At 35.5% G+C, this 25514-nt stretch overlaps 1 protein-coding gene across 1 annotated transcript in view; it reads right to left on the bottom strand.

Annotated features, from left to right (window-relative positions):
* Positions 1-25514, bottom strand: part of TMEM232 (transmembrane protein 232) — a 171280-nt gene that overhangs the window by 4066 nt on the left and 141700 nt on the right. The window contains exon 12 of the mRNA XM_053665278.1: positions 3277-3370. Within this exon, the coding sequence (XP_053521253.1) occupies positions 3277-3370 (94 nt within the window). The remainder of the gene's footprint in view (positions 1-3276; positions 3371-25514) is intronic.

The following is a 25514-nucleotide window of genomic DNA, read 5'->3' on the forward strand; positions in this document are numbered from 1 at the left end:
TGCAGAATAGTCACCAAAAACTGAATCAAAAGATTTTTTTGTGTTATTAAAACTAAACTATATATGTACATACCTGTTGATAATTGGCTAGCTCTTATAACCTGTCCTAGAAAATTTTGCTGAGCAAAGAGTAAAATATGGATGCTGTAATTTATGAACCATCAAGAATTTTTATAATACTCAGTTTATATGGTATATTGATTTGTCAATATACCAATATAAATACCATACTACAGCTCCTATTTTTTGTTTTCATGTGTCATTCAGCCTCCAGATCCTAATAATTGTAACTATTGCTAGAGTGGCTTAAATATTAGCTATATAATAAATTACAATTTAATAGGATCAGTAAATAATATAATCCTTTATTACTTCTCAAAATATCACTAATTAAATGGATGCAAATAAATGATCATGAGAGAACCCTAAAGATTTTGGAATGCTATACAGCAGAAAGAAAGAAGGAACTCCTACCTTTTATGACAGCACAGATGGAATTGGAGAGCATTATTTATGCCAAATGAAATAAGCCAGTCAGTAAAAGACAAGTAGCTTATAATCTCACCTATAAGAGGAACCTAGTGAACAAAAATAAACTAACAAGCAAAATAGAACCAGAGGCATGGAAACATGGCACAGATTGACAGTGACCAGAAGGGAGAGGGGAGGGAGATAATGGTAGAAAGAAAGAGAAGGGACTAGTCAAAGAACATGTATAATGACCCACAGACATGGAAAACAGTGTGGGGATTGACTGTAGGAGCAGGGTGGTGGGCTGGGCAGAGGAGGGCAAAAGGGGATAAATGGGACAACTGAAACAAAATAATAATAACAAATTTTGAAAATACTAAAATTGATAAATAAATTCAGTAAAGTAGGATACAAAATAAATATCCAGAAATTAGTTGCATTTTTGTACACCAATAATGAACTATCAGAAAGGGAAAGTAAGAAAATAGTACCATTTGCAATTGTGTAAAAAATACTTAGGAATAAATTTAAACAAGGACTTCCTGTATTCACGAAATTATAAGGCAATGAAGAAAGAGACTGAAGAAGATACAAGTAAGTGGAAGCATATATCATGTTCATGGGTAGGAAGAATCAGCATCATTAAAATGTGCACACTACCAAAGCCATCTTAGATTCAATGTAATTCCTAGCAAGATACCAATGATGTATTCACGGAAATAGAATAAATATTCCAAGCCTTTATATGGAACCACAAGAAACCCGAAAGAGCAACAGCAATCTTGAGAAAGGAGAACAAAGTTGGAGGAATCATATTACCTAATATTAAACTACACTGTAAGAGTAATTAAAACAGCATGATATGGGAATTAAAAACAGACATATAGGTAAATGGAAAAGAATAGATAGTCCAGAAATAAGTCCAAACCTTTATGGTCAATTAATATTTGAGAAAGGAGGCAAAAACATACTATGGAGTAAAGACAGCCTATTCAATAAATGGTGTTGGAAAATTGGACAGATACTCCAAAGAAGTGAAACTAGACCACTTTCTTAACACCATATACAAGAATAAACTTAAATTGAAATAAATACTTAAATGTTAGACTCAAAATCCTAAAAAATCTAGAAAAAAGCATAGGCAGTAAAATCTCACACATTTCTCGTAACTATGTTTTTTTCTGATTAAAAAGTGGGCAAAGGAACTGAATAGACACTTCTCTGAAGAGGACATACAAATGGCCAATAAACATAAGAAAAAATGGTTAACCTCACTAATCATCAGAGAAATGCAAATTAAAATCATAATCAGATACCACCTCACTCGTGTCAGAATGACTATTACAAATAATCAACTAACAAATGTCGGCAAGGACATGGAGAAAAGGGAACCCTAGTGCACTGTTGGTGGGAATGCAGATTGGTGGTAGCACTGTGGAAAGCAGTACGTAGTTACCTCAAAAAATTGAAAATAGAACTGTCTTTTGACCCACCGATTCCACTTCTGGGAATATATCCGAAGACACCCAAAACACTAATTCAAAAGAATCTATGCACTTCTAAGCTTATTGCAGCATCATTTACAATAGCCAAGATTTGGAAGCAGCCCAAGTGCCCATCAGTAGATGTGTAGATAAAAAGCTGTGGTACATTTACACAATGGAATACTACTCAGCCATAAAAAAGAAGGAGATCTTACCTTTTGTGACAACGTAAAAGGACCCGGAGAGTATTACGCTATGAGAAATAAGTGAGTCAGAGGAAGACAAGTATGATATGACTTCACTTATATGTGTAATCTAATAAAAAATAACAAGCAAAATAGAAAGAGGCTCATGGACACAGAGAACAGACTGATGGTTGTCAAAGGGATAGGGTTAGGGGCTGGGTGAGCACAGTGATCAAATTAGGCACAGAAGAAAAAAGACTAATGGACACAAACAATAGTTCGGCGAATGTCAGAGGGAAAGGTGAAAGCGGGAGTGATGGAAGGAGACTTGACTTGGGGTGGTGAACGCACAGTACAATGTAAATATAATGTGTTATAGAATTGTGCACTTGAAACCTATGTAATTTTATTAATTATATCCAATAAATTAAATAAAATAAAATAATAAAAAATAATCATGGGAATATGGATAAAATCTGACAGACAATACTAAACTACTGGATATAAAATTAATTAAAACACATTCTATATCCTACTGAATCCATATTGAACTCAAAGGAAAAAAAATGAGTACCTTCTCTCCTATTCCAACTCTACCCCCAAAAATGAGTAGTCGTAAAATGATTTGGCAAGAAATCATCCCCTAATTATACCTCAGTGGTTTAAAGTGTCTTAAGTGAATAGTCTTGTATTTCCACAGCTTTTTAAACTCATACCAGGAATAAAATAATTAAAGTCTTCCTAGTATTTCAAGGGTAAAGAATGGTCACTGAAAATTGATTCCAAAGATTTTTTTGAGTAAAAAGATTTTTGTTCCATTACTAAAACTACACCATAGAAGAAACTAGTGTTCAGTGTTCAATATCAGATTCTTGTAAAAAAATAATCAGTACTAATTCAAGAAACAGAATAAGACTAGATTTTAAAAATGACAGATGCCAAGTTTTCTGTAGCCCAATAAAAGCATTGATATGTATAGACAGTCTGGTGAGATATAGTTAAATTTAGCAATGCCCAATCATGGCTCTACTTTTAAGTTCCATGTGTCGATATTAAAGTCTCAGAACTATACATTCTAATTCAAAATACTTTTAAAAACAAAGCTTTTGCTAGTAATTTAAGAAAGTCAGTCTTACGTGATGGTCAATGATTCTTGACAATTCTTCATCACCCCTGGTGAAAAAATCTGGATATGGAAACATGGGGAGTTCTGATACAGAAGGATGTTTCCTTCAAAAGAGCACAAAAACAGATCCAATATTAGGTGTACATATTCCTCCTCCTAGGAATATATAGCTATGAAAGTCATAATTCATTCTGAAGCATGTTGATTCTACACTGTTAACATAAAGTACTTACCCTATATAACTACTATACATTAGCTTTTTGTTCCTGTAAGCCATTGGGGTTACTAAAACTGACATTTTGGAGGAAAGGCCATGACACATAGAATGAGAACGAGAAAATAATTAAAAGTCAATTTCTCCTAGGAGATGTAAATACCATAGCTGGTCAGTAGCAAATGAGATGTAACCAAATGAAGGGCTTAAGGAAACTTGAAGCTGATTCTGCCCAACGGGGAGATGAAAGTGTGCATCACTATACATAACCCCATGACCCTGGAAGTTCTGGTAGACGTCTAAGAATTTGATCTAAGATATATTTACAAAACAAATAAGAACTGCCGTGACTTCAGTACTTCTCCAAGCTCTTTGTATTACTAAGGGTGGCACTGTGACAGACAGCTTAGCAACAGCTCGATGACAGTGTTGGCAGTGCGAAGCAGACACTAAACTATTGGAGATTTAGTGTTACACTGTTCACATAATAATTGTATTACTAAAGTTACTATGAAGTAATTACCAGGAGTCCGGAAACAGGTAGAGCAACAAAATATATAGTGGTAGAGAATATGGTTTTGAAAAAGAGAAAGTGGGTTTAAAGGAACAGCTGCTGGGAAGGAACCTGAGGAGCGACATAACTGGTGAAAATTTTCCAAATTCAAAAACGCCGGATAAATTTGTATGACTGAAATGTATGTCTGCATGCATTTACCAAGTTTCTGCCTATACTGAGCTCTGTGTTTTTGATTCCTTATGTTTTCCTCTTGTCACCAGGTCCCCTTCTTTATGCTATACTAGATGCTTCTGAAATCTTTATCTTCATCTCCACCATCATTTCCCTAATTTAGACCACCATCTCCCAATCTCCACATCCACTATGCCTCACCCTCTGTCCCCCCCCATCTCTGCTACAGGGCTGGTTAAGGTCTGCCTACCCTTCAACTGTCAGTTCAAGTCTACATGGCTCTCAGTCTACCATGGGCCTCTCCTCTATCACACTTACCTCAGTTGTAATTTTACATTTATTTGTGTACCTGTGTTTTATGTTTCCTTGCTAGAATATGAGCTACATGACTGTGGAGACTTGGTTTACTTATCATGGTCTTATCAGTGCCCAACATAGTGCCATTAGACACTCAGTGATATTTGTATGTTTAGTGAACTATGAAATGAATAAATAAAAGCTGTGCCTTCAGTAAGACTACCACAAAACACACTTATCTTAGTAGACAATGCTCAGAATGGCAATCTCAGAAGACAAGTCACAGAGGGGAGCTAACAGCAGGAGTCCAACTGAAGTGTCTGGTGACCAGAAAAAAATATAGAAGCCCTCTCCTAACCCATAAGATTCAGAAGTATTGTGGAGCAGAGACCAATGAGCTTCCTACAGTATATAAAACTGGGACTTCAGCTATTCTATTAAAATATTAAATGAAAATATGATTTTTAGAATGCTGGAGAATTCTGGGACACCTGGGGCCAACACAGGTTAACTATATTTACTTAACAAAGTTTTGCACTTCTGGTATTCAAAGGAATGTGCTAACTGCTGTGAAAAGGAATAAAACAGAATATTAAAATCATTTCAATGTTAAAAGTATGCAAGTAACTTTCCTGAAGTTTCTTCCTGAATTATAAAAGTTTATTAAAGAGATGCAAAAAATGTTAGAAAACATTTAAAATGGAAAGATTTGATGGACACACTTGTATATCTATAATTTTCAGTTATTTCAGCTGAATAGCTCATACTAAAAAAGAATGATTCATAGATAACTATAATACAAGGCAACCTGAGACATAAGAGAAACAAACATTCAATAATATAAACAGAAAAAAATGTTGTAAAATGGTTAAGCATGTGGGATCTGTACTCAGATCTTACAGCAAATTTTGGTTCTACCACCCAGTATTACTTAAACCCCCTGTGCCTCAGTTTTTTCATTCCTAATATTAAAAAATAGCACCTGCCTTGTTTCATTTTTATAAATATTAAGAAGGAATATGATATAAAGTATGTTTGATAGAGCAAATACTAAAGTTTCAGCTGCATTATTCTCATTACCATCATAAAAAATTCAGAGACAATTTAAGTTTTTCTTTAAGTTCTTTTTACTTGGATACTTTTTATTTCTTTTTCTTTCCTAATTGCTCTGGCTAGGAATTCCAGTAGTATGAGGAATACAAGTGGCAAGAATAGGCAATTTTTGTCTTGTTTATAATATCAGAGAGAAAAACTAACAATATTTCACCACTGAGTATGTTAACTGTGGACTTGTCATTTATGACTTGTATTGTGTTGAGGTACATTCTTTCTATACCCAATTTGTGGACAGTTTTTATGATGAAAGAATAAAAATTAAAATTTTGTCAAATGCTTATTCTGCATCTATTGAGATAAGTATACAATATAAAAATTTTCATTCTAATAATGTGATGTATTACATTTATTTAGTTATGTATGTGAACCATCCTTGCATCCTAGGGATAAGTACCACTTAATTATGCTGTATGATCCTGTTGAACTTGCTGTGTAGTAGTTTGTTGAGAATTTTTCATGCATATTCATCAGGGTAATTGGCCTTTACTTTTCTTGTAATATCTTTGTCTGGCGTTGGTATCAGGAGAATGCTGGCATTATAAAATGAGATGGGAGTGTTCTCTCTGCTTTGATTTTTTGGAACAGTTTGAGAAAGACTGGCATTAATTTTCCTTTAAATGTCTGCTAGAATTAACCAGTGAAGATTGTCTTTGTTGGGAGAATTTTGATTACTGATTCAATCTCCATACTTGTTATAGGTCTGAGCAGATTTTCTACTTCTTTGTGATTCCATCTTTGGAGGTGGTATGGTCCTAGGAATGTATTAATTTCTTCCACTTTATTCATTTCCTTAGCTTATACTTGTTCATAGCAGTCTCATGATCCTTTGTATTTCTGTGGTATCCATTGTAATGTCTTTTCTTTTTCTCTTACTTTATTTCAGTCTTCTCACTTTTTATCTTAGAAAGGCTAGCTAAAGGTTTGTCAAATTTATGTTTTAAAAAATAGCTCCTAGTTATAGCACACTTTTCTACTTTTTTTCTAGTCTATTTTACTGATTTCTGATCCAGTCTTTGTTATTTCCCTTTCTGCTAATATTAGGCTCATTTTTTATTCCTTTTAAAAAGATTTTATTTATTCATTTATTTATTTTTAGAGAGGGGATGGGAAGGAGAAAGGGAGAGAGAGAAAAATCAATGTGTGGTTGCATCTTGTGCACCCCCGCTTGGGGACCTGGCCTGCAACTCAGACATGTGCCCTGACTGGGAATCAAACTAGCAGTGCTTTGGTTCACAAACACCAGATCAATCCACTGAGCTACACTAGGCAGGGCTTTTTTATTCCTTATAGTTCCTTGAAGTATAAAGTTTAGTTATTTCTTTTATTCTTAATGTAGGCATTTGTCACTCTAAACTTCCTTTTTAGAACTACTTTTGCTGTATCCCCTAAGTTTTGGTATATTGTGTTCCCATTTTCATTTATGTAGATATTTTTTGATATTCCATTTGATTTTTTGACTCACTGGTTGTTCAGGAGAACAACTCCTTTGTCAATATATAATGACCTTCATCTTTTGATAGTTTTTGAGTTAAAGTCTGTTTCGTCCAAGGTAAGTATATCTATTTTTGCTCTTTGTTTCCACTTGCATGGAACATATTTTTCCATCCCTTTAGTTTGAGTCTTTGTGTGTCCTTAGAATTGAAGTGAGGTCTTATGTAGGCAGCATAGAGTTGGGTCTTTTTTTAACCCTCACCCAAGTACATGCTTATCGATTTTTTAGAGAGAGTGGAAGAGAGGGAAAGAAAGAGAGAGAGAAACATGGATGTAAAAGAGAAACATTGATTGGCTGCCTCTCACAAGCATCCAGACTGGGACTGAACCTATAACCCAGGCATGTGCCCAGACCGGGAATCAAACCCACAACCCAGTGGTCTATGGGATGGCACTCTAATCAACTGATCCACACCAGCCAGGACTGGGTCTTGTTTTTTATGCATTCAGCCATTCTATAGGTTTAGGTTGGAAAATTTAGTCCATTTACATTTAAAGTAGTAATTGATAGGCCAAGACATACTGCTGCCATCTTATTAGCTGTTTTCTGGTTGGTTGTAGTCCATTTGTTCCTTTCTTCCTTTGTGAACTGATAACTGCCCATGTTGGTATGTTTTGACTCACTTCTTTTAATTTTTTGTGTATTTACTTTAGGTTGTTGCTTTATGGTTACTATGAGGTTTATATAAATATATTATTGATACAACAGTCTATTTTAAGCTGATAACAACTTAACTTCAGTCACAAACAAAATTTAATCTTAAGTTTACCATCCAGCTATACTTCAGTACCATTTTCCCTAATTCTACTTCAGTTTACTATTCTTAGGAACCGTAAATTATGCTGGAAACTGAAAGTTTTCAAATCTTTAGAGACACATTTAACCATAACTTTCACATTTAAAACCCCACCCAGTAAGATTTAATCTTTCAATGTATCTTTAAATCAGGATCTTTAAATGATTTTCTGGATGTATAAATAACAGATTTTTAATCTCAATTAAATAATTTTGATTTTCTATTTTGTAAAGGTGATTTGTTTAAGTAGCAAATCATGTCTTTTCTCTAAACACTATTTTTGTTTTTTTTTACCAAAATTGTGGCTGAAATCACAGAACTTCAAGATTGTAGCTTCCTGTAAGAAACTAGAATTAAGAGCAGCTATTTACTAGAAAGTTAATTTAGAGTTAAAAAAACTAACACCAAATAAATCTTCTTGGATATTTTTAAGGGTAGGCTAGTAAAGAAATAGCTTGTTCTGGACTATTACTATTAGCATTATTTTATCTTACATTTAAAATATTTGGTACCTATTTAATTGCCTTTGTTTTATCGTTTCTACATTATAAAACATTCTGTGGATATAGTCTGCTTAGTGAGAGTTAAAAATTGCTCTGCTCTCGTCCCTTCAACATCTACAGCACGGGTAGTGATCCTGTTTCTGCTTGTCAGGAAGACCTGCCAGTCAAGGGAAGCTCCAGGGTGCTTGTCTTCCATTCCCAGTGATCTTATCCCAGGGCTCTGTCTCAGACATCAGCTGCTATAGTTTCAGTCTTGCTTTTCCTTGCCAGCCAGACTATTGATCTGATGGTTTCCATATACAGTAATTGCCAGAAAGTTTCAGGTGTCACTTTCACCTTGACTAGACCTTTCAGAAGCAACTAGGGAACTCAAAGGCAAGAATTTTTAATTCTAATTTTTCAACCCACTGACTCAAAATTTCCAATGGACATGTTCCATTGAAACAATTCTTCCTTCATTCCAGACATGAAATTTTGAAGTCTTGATCCAAGGATGGTCCTTTGCCACTCTAGCATTGCTGATTCATCTTCTATTTCAGTTTATCCACACTTCAAAAAAATTAGCTATTAGAGTCTGGGGTCTTTTCATCAACCTCATTTCAGATACTAATCTGTGTGGTTATCACAACATAATTGTGCTATGACCGAAAGATACCAAAAGACATAGTAAAAGAATGTTAAGTTTCTTTAAAGGTAGCATATAGAAACTAATGGAAATGGCCTCACAAAGCAGGAGAGAACATACTGTGCTACCAGCTGAGGTGTGGCTCCAGGAACACCTCTGAAACCAACTGGGAAGGATGAATATTGTCAGTGTGGATGTGTACAAACAACTTCCGTGAGTGCACGCATCAAAGAGCCCTTTGAGACTGCATGGAAAAGAAGTGACAATTTCAGGTTTGCATATGTCGAGCTTACCCACTTGGAACTGGTGGTCTCCAGGCCTGTCATCCTGGGGATGTTCCTCACCAGTGTTGGTGATACTGTGTCTGAACCCACTGAGTTCCTTTTTTTTAGGTTTACTCCCTCATTTGGAGAAAGACATTCCTAAGAAGCTTCCTAAGATAGGGTGAATATAAGGTAAATAATTTCAAAATATCTTAATTCTACCTTCACATTTAACAAAGTGAGGCAAGAAAATATTCAGGTATCATTTGTTATTTGGACTCTACAAATTAAGAACAGAATAGATTCAGTTAAATTTTCATATCACATAGTTTTACAAGTTTGCCAAACATTATTGATTAAATATATTTAGTACCAAGGGATATTTGTGGCTTAAGAATGAATATTATTGTCCCTCAGTTTATTGAAGCTGCACCATCCCCTTGTTTTTGATGCTGCTTTTGAGGCATCTGATGCCATCTTGATTTCCAGGCATTTGTAGTAACCTGTTTGTTCCCTCTAGAGCTATATTATTTGGGATATTTATTCCTAATTTTTTTAGAAGACACATGTGAAATTTCAACAAGATAAATGTATATCTCTTGCTCACTAAAATCTGATGCAGTTCATTAGGAGCTCTGCTCCATCTGGTGACCCAGGAATTCTGGCCCTTTCTGTTTATAATGCTACTATCTCAACCTGTAACTTTTTCAAATTAACTGACAGAGGAATAATGACTTGGGAGGAAAGACACTAGTTTTAACTGCTTTGGCACAGAAGCGTCATGTCACTTCTATTCTTAGTACATGGTAAAAAATACATGATGCATGATGCTAACCCAGGGTTTCTAAACTTTGGCCATATTGATATTTGGGCTAAATACTGTTTTATTGCAGGGATATGTTATGGGAATTGCAGGATATTTAGCAACATCTCTGTACTCTTCCCACTAGGAGCCTATAACATCCTTTGTGTGTGACAACCAAAAATGTTATTAACATTGTCAAGGTCTCCTGGGAGCCAAAATCACTCCTGATTGAGAACCATTATTCTTATCTAACTACAAGAAAGCCTTCTGACATTTCAAACAAATGAACTTACTCTACGCCTACAAGAACTCGAGGAACAACAACAAAAACAGCCCAAAGCAAGTAGAAGGAAGGAAATAACTAAGATCAGAGCAGAACTAAATGACATAGAGACTAAAAGTACAATTCTAAAGATCAATGAATCCAGGAGTTGGTTCTTTGAAAAAATAAACAAAATAGACAAGCCTTTAAGTAGGCTCATCAAGAAAAGAAGGGAACGGACACAAATAAACAATCAGAAATGAAAGAGGAGAGATTACAACTGACACCACAGAAATAGAGAGGATTGTAAGAAATTACTATGAAGAACTGTATGCCAAGAAATTTGAGAACCTAGGGGAAATGGACACATTTCTAGAAAAATATAATCTCCCAAAACTCAATGAAAAAGAAGTAGAACACCTGAATAGACCAATAACAGCAAAAGAAATTGAAGCAGTAATCAAAAAACTCCCATCACACAAAAGCCCTGGACCAGATGGATTCACAGGAGAATTCTACAAAGCATTTAAGGAAGAGCTAACCCCCATTCTTCACAGACTATTCCAAAAAATACAAAAGGATGGAAAACTCCCTAACTCCTTTTATGAAGCCAGCATCATCCTAATTCCAAAACCAGATAGAGATACAACAAAGAAAGAAAACTTCAGGCCAATATCGCTGATGAACATAGATGCTAAAATCCTCAACAAAATATTAGCAAATCGCATCCAACAATATATCCAAAAGATAATACACCATGACCAAGTGGGTTTCATCCCAGGGATGCAAGGATGGTTCAACATTCGCAAAACAGTAAATGTAATTCATCACATAAACAAAAGCAAAGACAAAAACCACATGATCATATCAATAGACGCAGAAAAAGCTTTTGATAAGGTACAACACCCATTTATGATAAAAACACTCAGCAAAATGGGAATAGAGGGAACATTCCTCAATATAATAAAGGCCATTTATGAGAAACCTACAGCCAATATCATACTCAATGGACAAAAACTAAAAGCTTTTCCACTAAGATCAGGAACAAGACAAGGATGTCCACTTTCACCACTCCTATTCAATATAGTATTAGAAGTTTTGGCCACAGCGATCAGGCAGGAAAAGGAAATAAAAGGCATCCAAATAGGAAAGGAGGAAACAAAATTGTCACTGTTTGCAGATGACATGATAGTGTACATGGAAAATCCTATAGACTCTACCCAAAAACTGCTCAAACTAATTAATGAATTTGGCAAAACAGCAGGATACAAAGTCAATATCCAGAAATCAAAGGCATTTTTGTATACAAACAATGAATCAGCAGAAGCAGAAATCAAGGAAAAAATCCCATTCGATATAGCAAAAAGAAAAATAAAATATCTGGGAATAAACCTAACCAAAGAGGTAAAAGACCTGTATGCAGAAAACTACACAGCACTGAAGAAAGAAATCAAGGAAGACACAAACAAATGGAAACATATACCGTGTTCATGGATTGGAAGAATTAACATCATCAAAATGTCCATACTACCCAAAGCAATATACAGATTCAATGCTATACCTATTAAAGTACCAATGTCGTATTTCACAGACATAGAACAAACACTTCAAAAATTTATATGGAATCATAAAGGAGCCGGAATAGCAGCTGCTCTTTTGAGAAAGAAGAACAAAGTAGGAGGGATCACAATACCTGATACCAAACTGTATTACAAAGCCACTGTAATCAAAACAGCCTGGTACTGGCATAAAAACAGGCACATAGACCAATGGAACAGAACAGAGAGCCCAGAAATCAACCCAACCCTCTACAGTCAATTAATATTCGACAAAGGGGGCAGTAACATAAAATGGAGTAAAGATAGCCTCTTCAGCAAATGGTGTTGGGAGAACTGGACAGCTACGTGCAAAAAAATGAAACTTGAGCACCAACTTACACCATACACCAAAATAAATTCAAGGTGGATAAAAGACTTAAATATAAGCTGTGACACCATTAAAGTCCTAGAGGAGAACATTGGCAAGAAAATCTCAGATATTCCACGCAGCAACATTTTTACAGATATGTGCCCTAGAGCAAGGAATATAAAGGAAAGAATAAACAAATGGGATCTCATCAAAATAAAAAGCTTCTGCATGGCTAAAGAAAACAGTATTAAATTAAAAAGACAACCAACTGTATGGGAAAACATATTTGCCAATGATACCTCAGACAAAGGTTTAATCTCCAAAATATACAAAGAACTTACACGACTCCACTCTAGGAAGACATCGAACCCAATTAAAAAATGGGAAAAGGACTTGAACAGACACTTCTCTAAAGAGGACATACAGAACATCCAGAGACACATGAAGAGATGCTCAATATCGTTAGCTATCAGAGAGATGCAAATTAAAACCACAATGAGATACCACTTTACACCAGTCAGGATGGCTATAATAGACAAAGCAACAAACAACAAATGTTGGAGAGGGTGTGGGGAAAAGGGGACCTTAGTTCACTGTTGGTGGGATTGTAGACTGGTACAACCATTATGGAAAACAGTATGGAATTTTCTCAGAAAAATAAAAATTGACCTGCCTTTTGACCCAGCAATTCCACTCCTAGGATTATACCCCAAGAATCCTAAAACATCAATTTCAAAGAACCTATGCACCACAATGTTCATAGCAGCACAATTTACAATAGCCAAGAGTTGGAAGCAACCTAGGTGCCCATCAGTAAATGAATGGATCCAAAAATTGTGGTACATATACACCATGGAATTTTATGCAGCAGAGAGAAAGAAGGAGCTACTACCTTTTTGCAACAACATGGATGGAACTGGAAAGCATTATGCTGAGTGAAATAGGCCAGGCATTGAAGGACAAATACCATATGATCTCACCTTTGACAGGAAGCTAAAGAATAAAACAAATAAGCAAATAGAATAAAAACAAAGACGCTGAAATAGAGAACAAGTGGGCAGCGACCAGAGGGGAGAGGGAAGGGAACTTAAGGGGAAAAAGGGGGGAGGGATTTTGAGGAACAAGTATGAATGACACAGAGATGAGGACTTGGGGGGGGGGGAATGGGAGGGAGGGGGGAGACCGGGCGGGGGGGGGGGAGAGGGAAAAAAATGTACTTGAAAAGTAACCAAATAAAATTATAAAAAATAAAAAAATAAAAAATAAAAATTAAAAAAAAAAAAAAAAAAGAAAGCCTTCTGGAAAAAAAAAAGAAAAACATGAAATGTTTTATGATTGCTAATGGTCTTTATCACTGGAAATTTTAAATCACTTTTTTTTTCTTAGTTTTTTTCATTTTCACAATGAAGTGTGTGGTAGACAGATTTCCAAGATGAGTGCCAGTAATCTCTACCTTTTTGTACTCATGCTGTTGTGTAATTCTCTCTCCTTGAAAATAGGCTGCCCCAATGACTTACTTCTAACCAATAGAATATAGCTAAGGTAGTGGGATATCACTTCCATGACTAGGTGTGACTTTTTTTCTTGCTAGCAAACTCTTTTTTGCATTTCTGGCAAGTGTGATTTGATATATATAAAGTTGCCATATTGGAGAGGCCAACAAGGCAAGTGACTAAGGATGGTGTCTACACCCCAGAGTAAACAAGCTATTGAAATTCTCAGTATGATAACTAAAAAGGAATTCCATCCTGCCAATAATTTGTGAGTGATCTTAGAAGTAGAGTTTTCCCCAGTTTGTCTTGGCCAACACCTTCAGTGAAGCCTCGTGGGCGAGTCTAATAGAGAATCCAGCTAACTCATTCTGGATTCCTGAATCAGTGAGGATGTGAGGTGATAAATGCATGCAGTTTTAGTTGCCACATTTTGTAGTCATTTATTACATATAAGTGGATAATTACTACAAAGCACTTTAAAGTACTATTTTGGCCTCTTAAATGTATAAATTTGTCTTTTTTTTCAAATTAAAGAAATTTTTCATTGATAAAGGAGTCCACTTTATTGTTTTTGTTCTTTATTTTCTCTTTAGAATTTACTTTATACTAATACTAAACCTCTGGAACTAGGTCTCTCATTTTCTTATTTTCTTGTTTCCATTTTTTCCTCTTTATCTCTATTCTACTTTTGAAGAGATCTCTTCAAATTTATCTTCAAAACCTTCTGAAGTTCATTTTCCACTATGTTTTTAATTTATAAGAACTCTTTCTTACACTTTTTATATCATCTCTTTTCATGGATGAACAATTTTCATTTATGTCTGAAAAGATAATTATTATAGATTTTAAAAACTTTTATTCTTTGCTTCTGCACTGTTTTAGTTTTCTCTAGTGACTTTTACATTTTATTTATTTGGGTCTCTCTCTGTTATGTTGGACCATTTTCAAATATTTGGTGAATCATATATCTATTCATATGTTAACAGCTTTATTGAAGTACAGTTAGCACACAATAAACTGCATATATTTAAAATACATACTTTGATACATTTTGACATGTATATATATTTATATATCTATCCACAGAACCATCATCATATTCAAGAAAAAGATCATAGCCACCATTCTCCAAATTTTCCCCATCCCCCTTTCTCTCAATTATTTGTGTTTAAAGTCATAATACTGAAAAGGCAAGGGAAAGCTCTTAGTGAGTTGTCAGGTCTTGTTAAACAATGACCCTCATCATGGAGTGATTGGGTAGTAACTATATTAGTTATATTTTACTATACAACATACCCCTAATTAGCAGCTGAAAACAACAAACATTCATCATGTGACATTTTTTGAAGGGCCAGAAATTTGGGCCTGTCGGCTCAGGGTCTGTCACAAGGCTGAAATTGAGGTATTGACAGACTGCAGACAACTCAAAAGTTAACAGGGGGAGAAGCTACCCTCAATTGTGTTTACAGGACTGTCAGCAAGCCTCAGTCCTGGTTGGCTGTTGGTTGGTGACATCACTTTCTTGCCATTAGAACCTCTTCCTGAGCAACATGGCAGCTGATTTTTCTCAGAGTGAGAGATTGAGAGAGAGTCTGTGAGACAGAAGCCACGGTCTCTCTGTAACTTAATCTTGAAAGAGGCATCCCCTCACTTCTGCCATATTCTATTCATTAGAAGTCAACCACTAAGTCCAGCCCATACTCAGAGAGAAGAGAGTATACAAGGGCGTGAATACAAGGAAGCGAGGATCATTGAAGGCCACCTTAGGTGCTGCCTCGCTCAGGAGTGAAACCATTTTCTTGGGGAACCCTCAAATATCAGTATCTACAGGCCTTGATGCCAAGAGATGTCGGAAAATCTCCAACCTGGGATATGTCACTCTAACCCACACCCAGGGAGAGGAGGGAAGGGGGGAAATGGAAGTAAGAGACAGAAATTCGGGGCTCTGAATCTGACTCTTCCATATGAAGGCTTCACCTTCATTCAACACAACATCCTTGCAGTCTTTGAAGTCTTATAAGCGGTAAAACAGTATGATAAGTATTCTTTTTCAAAATGATTACTCTGACAGTTGTTCAGATTGAACAAGAAATACTTAAAAGTTTCAGGATCATTTCAGGAGTTGTTGAAACAGAATGTTGGCAGTGGCTATTGAAGATTGGAGGAGTGATTTTGCTGGAGAAGCAATTGATTGCCATAGCAACTCTACAGATTTGGGGGTGGGGAAATGGAGAAATACAAAAGACCATATTTTTTTCCTGACTTTTCTGCCTCTAAATGACTCAGCTCTTGCAGGTTGGAAAGCATAATATTGAATAGTACAAAACTTTAAGGCTATTTGCTTGAGGCTAAACTGCTAAGAATCTCAAAATATTAATACTCCTTCAGTGCTTTAATCCAGAGTTTCTAAACTATAATTTCTTAACATGTTGGCATATTATCATGATTATGAGGTATACCATAAATACTTTGTCATTAATAATAGCTGAGAATTAAATTCTGAAAATTATTCATACTTTTAAAATATACGATGCAGGGCTTGCAATATCCCCATACTAGTATCTTCACTCTTTGTCTGGTATAATATGTTCCTGAATGGAATTTGATCAACGGAGCATGCTAAAGAATGGGACATAATCCAGAATCTGAATTTACTATGTGGCAATATTTAGTAATGTAGGAGTCATTGTTACTGGGCTGCAAAGTGGAATTGAGGATCCAGCAATACTCTTCAGACAGAAATAGGGGGGAAGGCTCATTTGAAAGCAGGTAGTCCTCTCTTTATAACTACTTCTAAGGTCTTTACCAGCCAGAAATCCAGGCACTGATTCTTTTACAGCACCAGGAGAGCAACTTTTTACATCCCTGTATCAGTTCCCCTGTTTATACAGTTAGCATGTATGGGTCATAAAAATAATTTAAAAATTAAATAGAAGAAAACTGATGGGAAAAGATTATATTGCATCCTAGAGAGTTGACTTATCACAGATGAAATTCTATGGCAGAAAGAGGATCTTGCAAAAATAAGAAGGGCCATGTTTTTCAGACAGACTGAGGGTAATAGCACTGTTTGGAGATGTGAGGTACAGGCAAATAGATAAAAAAAAAAATCTCCTCACATTTCAGCATTACCACCTTCGATAAAAGCCTACCAGAGATTGAAACCATACTAGGCACTTCAGTCATCAGTGTGCTGCCCAGCTTTAGACCTAAGTCGGGACTTCTGCTCGTGTACAAACGTGTAAAGGAGGACATGAAGACAACGTTCAAGTCCTGTCTGTTGGCAAACACCAGTCCTACATGGAACTCTCTTCAGAACGTGGCAAATAGAAGAAAACTTTCAAACTAATCTCTAAATTATTGAAAGACACAAAGAATGATACATAATCTCATATATTCCAAAGAAATAAACTTGATAAACTGTTTACTCCAAGAATCTGAAATAAAGAACAGAAAACTATGTGGCGCTCAATAGGGTATAAACTAGGAGTTGAATAGTCAGAGGGAAAATGTGTGAGATGACAAAGGATGGTATGAAAATGTAAAACACGCCATGGTAAAAGATCAATACATAGTAAAAGCAGCTTTAAAATAAGAAAGACATTATGAAAGATAAACAAGCATTATGGATTATCAATTCAGAAAGATTCCAAAGTTAAGAGAAAATAGAACATGAAAATAAAGAGAGAAGAAACCATCATCAAAATGAAAAAGGGAACTGACTATATGGGGGAACATATTTGCCAAAGATACATTAAATAAGGATTTGATCTCCAAAATATATAAAGAACTCATACAGCTCAACACCAGGAAGACAATCCAACTAAAAAATGGGCAAAAGATCTCCAAGAAGGACATACAAATGGCCCATATTCATGTGAAAAGATGTTCAACATTACTAGTCATCAGAGAGATGCAAATTAAAACCACAATGAGGTATCATCTTACATCTGTCTGAATGACCATCATAAACAAACCTATAGGGGACCATTCCAAGTGGTGTGGGGAATGTAGCCCAGCCTCCACTTGGAAGGGCCAGGGGAAAGCAATGTCCGGCACACAGGACCCACACCCACGGATAGGTTCTCCCACGGGGAATCAGGCCTGCATTGTACCTAGGCTGATATGAGGCTTGCTTTTGCTAAAACTCCCTCACCCTGGATTGAGGCAGGAAATGCTTAGTGCATAGCTCTAAAGTAACTTCCTAAGACCTGTGCTAAACCTCCCAAGTATGGAGTGTAAGCAGTTCAACCAGTTTTCCCTTTGAACTGTAACATCCTTCTCTTTGAAGTAATTAGCAACATTCTTTCCTTTGTTGTCTGTACAAATGCCTGTACAAAGAGCAACAGTATGAGAGAAAGCCATTAGACTGCATACTCTCTGAGGTCAATGATCTGTTATGTAATTATAGAAACTAACATCTAGCCAGGGCTTCCACAAAGACTAGCAACGAAAACTGAAGCAAATAAACCATAAATTTCAGTCTAAATAATTAAATTTTATAACAACATTGAATAAAAATAAAATATCGCTCAAGGAGAAAATAATTATTTAATAAGTTTAAGTAATTTTAATATATTTCAAAATATAAATTATGGTTTGAAAATATTAAAAAAATGAAGTTAAAAGAAGTAAAAATGTGTTACATTGCCCCTCTTATGAAGTGGGGAAATGATTAGAAGGAGGATATGATGCCTATATTTTATTATTAACTTACTTTTTTACCATATAGAATTTTTTGAGAAATGTGAATGAAATCATGAGAATTGGCAGGCTGGGATGTGGACATGTAGCTATATGAGAACCTTCCTCTCAAATGTGCTGTGAACCTAAATTTTCTCTAAAAAAATAAATTCAGTTAAAAGACTTAAAAAGAAAAACAACATATAGGCCTTTCTAATCTTTGGGGTAAATCAAAATAAGAAAAACAAATTCTAAATAGAAAAAAATCCTCAGTAAAAGCAAAGAAGCTTAGGGATGGGGCTGGAAGGATTGAGCATGAAATAGAAACTGAGAAAGAATTCGTGAACGTGGACAACAGCGTGGTGATGATGAGGAATGGGGGAGGTGGGTGGAGGTGAAAGAGGGTATGGGGGATAAAGGGTAATAGAAAAATGCAGTAAAAATAAATAAAAATTAAAAAACATAGCATTTAAAAGAAAAACAAGGCATGCATTATAACAATAAAAGGAGATGCCATTAATACCATAGAAGACAAAAGAAAAATTAGACTAAATGTAGCTTACAAGAAACTGTTGAAACAAAACAAACAAGCAGGCAAAATATAACCGGAGACATTGAAATAAAGAACAAATTGACAGTAACCAGAGGGGAGGAGGGAGGGGGATAATGGGAGAAAGAAGGGAAAAGTCATCAAGCAACATGGACAAAGCCAAGGGGGGCAGGACTGAAGGTGGGAGGCGGGGATGGATGGGGCGGGAGAAAGTGGTGGGTGGAAAATGGACACAAACTGTACTTGAACAACAACCAAGAATAAAAATAAAAAAGAAACTGTTGAAACAAAATACTAAACTCAAAAAAAGAAATAAGAATGATTTACTAGGAAAATACAGACATTAAAATATCACATTATTTTCAGACAAAATAGAATTTGAGGCAAAAATCATTAAATGGTTCATAGAGGGTAATTTTATATTGACAAATGGTACATTTGACAACTGATGCATTCTCCACTGACTATGTTCATATTTATTTAAAATGACTGGAAGGAAATATGCCAGCTTTAACAATAATTATGTAAAGGAGGTGTGATTGTAGTCAGTTTGCACTTCCTGATATATACTGTTAGTACTCCATAAAAATTTAGAAAGGAAAATAAAGTAAATGAAAGAAAGCCATCTACTAAATAAAATGAATGGAACTGGTTTTTAACCCCTAATTGTGAAATAAACTGGTTGCTTTTTTGTTCTTCACATGTCCATGTCATTTAATATGCCTAACTAGCCCTTTTAAGATTGCTTCTCTATTTTCTGACACACATTTTTTCCCCATTCCTTCTCTTACAGCTATGGTTGTGCCTTCTCTGAATTTCCTTCTCCTCTAATGATAGGGGTTTTTTTTCCCCAAAGTTTTCTCTACTTGCTGTTGCTTTCTGCCTCATAACCATCTGGATTTAATTACTCCTGTTACCTGGACGGTTTTTATTACCACTTTACCCTGCTTCCACCCTTGTAACTATTTGGCGGACATATCTACCTCAACAGTTTAGTGACACCAAAAACTCAGTGTATCAATTTTGTTTCATTTGCTATTGATTAAATGAATATCTATGGAACATCTCTGTGCTCATTTCTGTATCAGATATGCATAAGGGAGTGTCTATGCAACATCTCCTACATGCTCAGTTCTGTATCTGGGACTACGAATCAAGTTCTTGCCTTCAAAAGGCTAAGAATCTAATGGATCCTTTCAATGTTTGCTGCTTTTCTGGTTCACTATTTAGGTAAAAGCATTATCAACCTTTGAATTATCTAAACTCAACATTTCTGGCTTGCTGTAGTTAGTTAGTTAACTCTTCTCCATCTCTTGCTTTTTGCATCCAGATAGCCGCCTAAAACTATGTTTTTGGTTTTCTGTCTGGTCTTCATCTTTACCGCCTGTTCTCTATTCATGTTTTACAATTCTCTCCTATGCTTTCAAAATAGCCTTCTAAATTATCTTATTACTTCCAAAACTCTACACTTCCATTATCTATCTATCTATCTATCTATCTATCTATCTATCATCTATATTTATGTTTATTACACTATTACCAACGTCCCCAATTCCCCCCTTTGCCTGCTACTGTCCGGCCCTCACCCCCTCCCTCTGGCCATCACCACATTGCTGTCTGTGTCTATGGGTCATGCATGTGTTTTTGGCTAATCCCTTCACTTGAATTTATTTTATAACTAATTTCCAGTTCTGTCTTGCTGAAGAATTCTTGGATTCGACCTCATTCTTCCAGGCTTAGCACCAATGCAGGTAAACTGTAAAAATTTAATATAATTATTTCACAACTTAATGACATGAATGCCAGCCTATTAGCACAGGTGTCAGATAGGTTTCAACTAATCAGAGCAAACGCCAGATGTAAGCAGCCAAACGCAATACCAGTGCTTTCCACCATTCCTGGACCTAACCACCCCAACCCCATGGTCAGATATGCTCTTGGGGAAGAGATTCTACTGTATTCACCAAAACCACACTGTATTTGTCACAGACACAAAGGGAGACCACATGCCTCGTTCTATTACTTCTCATCAATGAAATAAGTATGACTTTTCTGAGCTGAATTAGGCACATATGCCTCCCTTTTGGTTATCCTGACCCACATAAATGACATGGAGGACCTACAGAGAACAAAACTACAAAATGAAAGAACCTGGGTCCCTGAGTGACCACACAGTGGGCCATCTGAGAAAAAACACCACATTTTGCTGTGATGAAACAAGAAATAAATACTTACTGTGTTAAGCCACTGATATTTCAGTATTTACCTGTTTTTGGAGCTAGAATTGTCCTACTATATCATTTTCTCTTCTATGTCCTTAACACCCTGTAATTGTCTCTATTTGAGAAGCATTCAGACTATAATTCATATGCTTTTTATGTGTACATCTATCTCTTCCTTTAAATTCAAAACTCTTTAAGAGCAGGGATGCTGTCCTTTATTTTATCTCTAGAACATAGCATGTTTGCCTAAAGTTAAATATACCCTGAAAATATGTTTCTTAGATGTTGCCTTATGAATGACTCCTGTTGTTTTATGACATGTTTCAATGGTCCTAATACTCTGATGGTCTCTCATAACCTAAAATAAAAAGTTCAAAGTCTCAGGTTGATTTGCAAAGGTCATGATTACCTGGCCACTGAAGGCATATATTATCTCTTCCTTACTCAGTGCCTTAATCTTAAAGTCACTGTTTTCAATAAATTCCTGTTATTCAATGAATTTGTTTATACTGTTCCTTACATATAGAATTACTTTTAATTCTATATGTAAGGAAGAATTATATATGTAATTTTATATGTAAAATATAATTATTTTATTCATTGAATTCCCTCTAATTCAATGAATTTGTTTATACTGTTCCTTACATATAGAATTATTTTTAATCTGTTCAAATCTATTTCCTCCTTAAAGCCTAACTTAAGGCACTTACTGTCAATTAAACATTTCCTAATTTCTTAGCAAGTTTTTCTCTCCCTTTCAGGAACTCTCATAGCCCTTTAACTTCCTTATTGCATTAGTTATTTATACTTAATAGTATAAGTATTTATGAACCACATCCATTGCACATTTGGCATTTTAAAAGCTCAATATTTCCAGGTATGGGATCTTTTCCTAAAGATAATAAGAAATACAATCATTATCTCTTTATAGTTTAGCAGTTTACTTAAGGGAAATTTTGTTTACAAGCAAGTGCTAAAATACTGAGAGAAATTCCAACTACTATTTTAGTTGATTCTGGCAAAAGCATGAATCTAAACAGTGCAACATGTTCTAGCAAAGCAAACTACCATAGGTCTTTATTCAGTTTAGATTGCTAATTTTTTAAAACATTTCACTTCTAAAGCAAAGCAGGGTCCAGAATCTTGACTTTAGCAAATAACCAGTTACAATTGCAGTAGAATAACAATTGTCCATTTTGCCATAAAAACATTACATATACTTAAAATAAATATAATAAAATGCTATTTGAATTAATTTTCTAACAATTGCTACAGATGATAGATAAAGCAATAACTAGATTTTAGGTGGGAGAAAATGTATTTTTTAGTAGAGACAACTGACAATTTTGGGGTAGTTACTTAAACTCTTCTAGCCCCTTAGTTTTACTTCATTGTCCTTGTGAATTTTGAACAATACAATACAGTACACTTTTATCTGAAGGACCAATCCAGATTTCCTACATTTCCTTGGGACTGATTTCACAGCATCACAGGTACAGGTAGTAGTTTGTTCTGTGTGCACACCGAGAAACCTTGAATTGATTTAAAATGAGCCAGGTTAGTGGAGATCAATTTAGGCCATGCCTATCCAGGAGAAGATGCAAATTAGGACTGTCCTACTGAGACTGAAAATAGATGCCATCAAATCTTTGCTGAGCAGATTTTGAAAATGTGTCTTAAAAGAAGCAGTCATTAAAACCTGAGATTCCTGCAGCACTGTGAATAAGAGGAAATGGAAGAAAAGGCAGGGGATAAAAAGATATTTTTTCGACAAAAGAATTTCCTAATACACAGCTTAGTGTTTTTATTTTCTATGTTAATCAGCTGAGGAAGAAAGGCACCATTAGGAAAAAAAGAGCACGCTACTAATGACTTTATGCTGACTGTACTTGTCATGCATAGTTTCTCCTGCAAAAGTGACAGAGGGGCAGTACTCAGTTCCAAGCTCAAGGAAAAGCATTGTACCTGAATGCATGCATATACCCTTCAATGTGTGAGGCTAGGGTTAGGGTTAGAGACCAGCAAGTAGCAAGTCTTGTGGGATGTATCACCACAACAGCCTTAACAAAAAACAAACAAAAAAGGGGGGATTGTAGGGGACCAGTTTGTCTTGGCCTGGCAAATGTGACTCAGCTCTGAATGGAAAACCTACAGATGAGAAGTGGTGGGCAGGAGCCAGACCTTCAAACCGAGTTTTCCTGTGGGAATTAGGCCTAGAAAATGCCTATAGACTGTTATGGCTTGCTCTTGCTAAAACTCCATCACCTTGGTCTAAAACAACAAATGTATGTTGTTTGTCCTCAAGGTAACTTCCAAAGCCTGTGTGAGCTCTCCCAGGGACAGAGCTAATGAGCTCATTGCCATCCCCCTCTGCATGCTATTTTTATTTCCTTGATTGTACCTAAAATGTCACATAGAACATTACTGTCAATAATGTTCTATGTGATAGATGATAAATCTTTCTATGATATAAGACCCCAGGAAAACAATAAAAGCCTGTCTAGGCAAGGGTCAGGGCACTCCCCTCTTGAGGGAGTGGCCGAGGCACCACAGGCACTCTCCCCTTCAGGGAGTATTCGTGCCTGTTCCCTTTTTCCACACAGGGTTGTTGTCACCTGTGCATTGATTCTTGTCATCAACCACAAAGGCGAACTCTGCTGGACAGAGTCTGCAACAACAGAAGGCTTTTTTTTTGTGAAGCACCTGGAAAACCGATACATAATAATTATTTCATAAAGCCACTGCACAAAAAAACTAGACTCAAAGAGCCACATTGCTATGACATAGTGATGGCTTCGCTGATGTCATAAGATCATTGTTGAGCCTTATCAACAATTTCATCTTAGAAAGAGAGTGTGGAAGATGACTTTATAAGTTCTTTTGGTCTGTTTTCCTGCAGCACAAATAGCTATTCCCCCATGATTTGTTACCGAAGAGAAGTGAATTACTTATTCTGAGAACCTCAAATATAAGATGCTTGACTTTAAATCTCTATTGCATATTTTAATGTATTAGCTATTAAGGTGCTCGTTCAGAGCAAATTCATTGGCAGACATGTTCTCAGCTTGGGTGAAAGTAGAGATTACCCTGTGTCAGGGTCTCAGCCCTGGCTCTGCCTCCAACCCACTGGGTTTAACACAGCCTCTCAGCCCTTCGGTTTCTTCATCTTGGCTTCTCATCGGAGCCTCTGTTTTTTGTTTGTTTTGTTTTGTTTTTAACTCGGTAAGCCTTGCTTTCCTCAACTAAGTCATTCTTCTTCGTTGCCCTCTTTAGGTCTTTTAATAGCATTCCATTTTATAACAAACAAGGCTCAGTTTTAATTTCACAAGCCAAGAAGGCCAATGTCATAAAACAAACACCTTAGGCAGAGTGAGATAGACTTCAGAACAATGAATATTACTAGGGCTAAAAAAGGACATTATAGACTTATAAAAAAATCAATTCACTAAGAATAAAAAACAATCCTAAATGTGTGTGGACCTAAAAACTGTGCTCTAAAATACATGAAGCAAAAATAATGGAACCGAAAAGAGAAATAGACACATCTATGATTTGGATTAGAAGTATCCATATACTTGGGCACTTCAACAATTCTCCCTCAGAATTAATGTAACAAGTAGACAGAAAATCAATAATGATATCGAAGCCTGAAACAACAATCAGCTTAATGTAGTTAACATTATACAACATTCCAACTAACAACAGCAGAATACAGATTACTGCTCAGAATATTGTCTATATTCACCAAGAAAGACAGTATTCTGAGCCATAAATTAGATGATAACATATTCAAATTAATGAAAATAATAAAAAGTTTATTCTAAGACTGTAAAAAAACTTAAATGAGAAAACAGAAATGGAAAACTTCCAGATACTTGGAATTAACCTACATACTTCTAAATAAACCATGAGTCAAAAAGAAAGTCACATGAAAATTATAAAATACTTTACATTGAAAGAAAATAAAAATAAAAACAAAATTTGTTGAGTGCAGTTAAAGCAGTGCTCAGAGGGAAATTTATAATATTAAATATTACATTAGAAAATAAAGAAAATTTTGTCTCAACTCATTGACCTCAACTTTCAGTTTAACAAACTGGTAAAAGAAAAGCTAGTTAAATTCTAAAATGTAGAAGAAAGTATAATATAAGCACAATAATTGATGAAATTCAAAGTATAAAAAACAATAGAGTAAGTGGAAAACAAAGGCTTGTTCCATGAAAAGATCAATGAAAATGAAAAACCTCTAGCCGGACTTACCAAGCATAACACAACCAAACAAAAAAGGAAAATACAAATGACCAATATCAGAATGAAAACTGAAGCATCAC

This window comes from Artibeus jamaicensis, unplaced genomic scaffold (genome assembly GCF_021234435.1).
Source record: "Artibeus jamaicensis isolate MK-2021 breed Jamaican fruit bat unplaced genomic scaffold, CSHL_Jam_final contig_402, whole genome shotgun sequence".
NCBI lineage: Eukaryota > Metazoa > Chordata > Mammalia > Chiroptera > Phyllostomidae > Artibeus > Artibeus jamaicensis.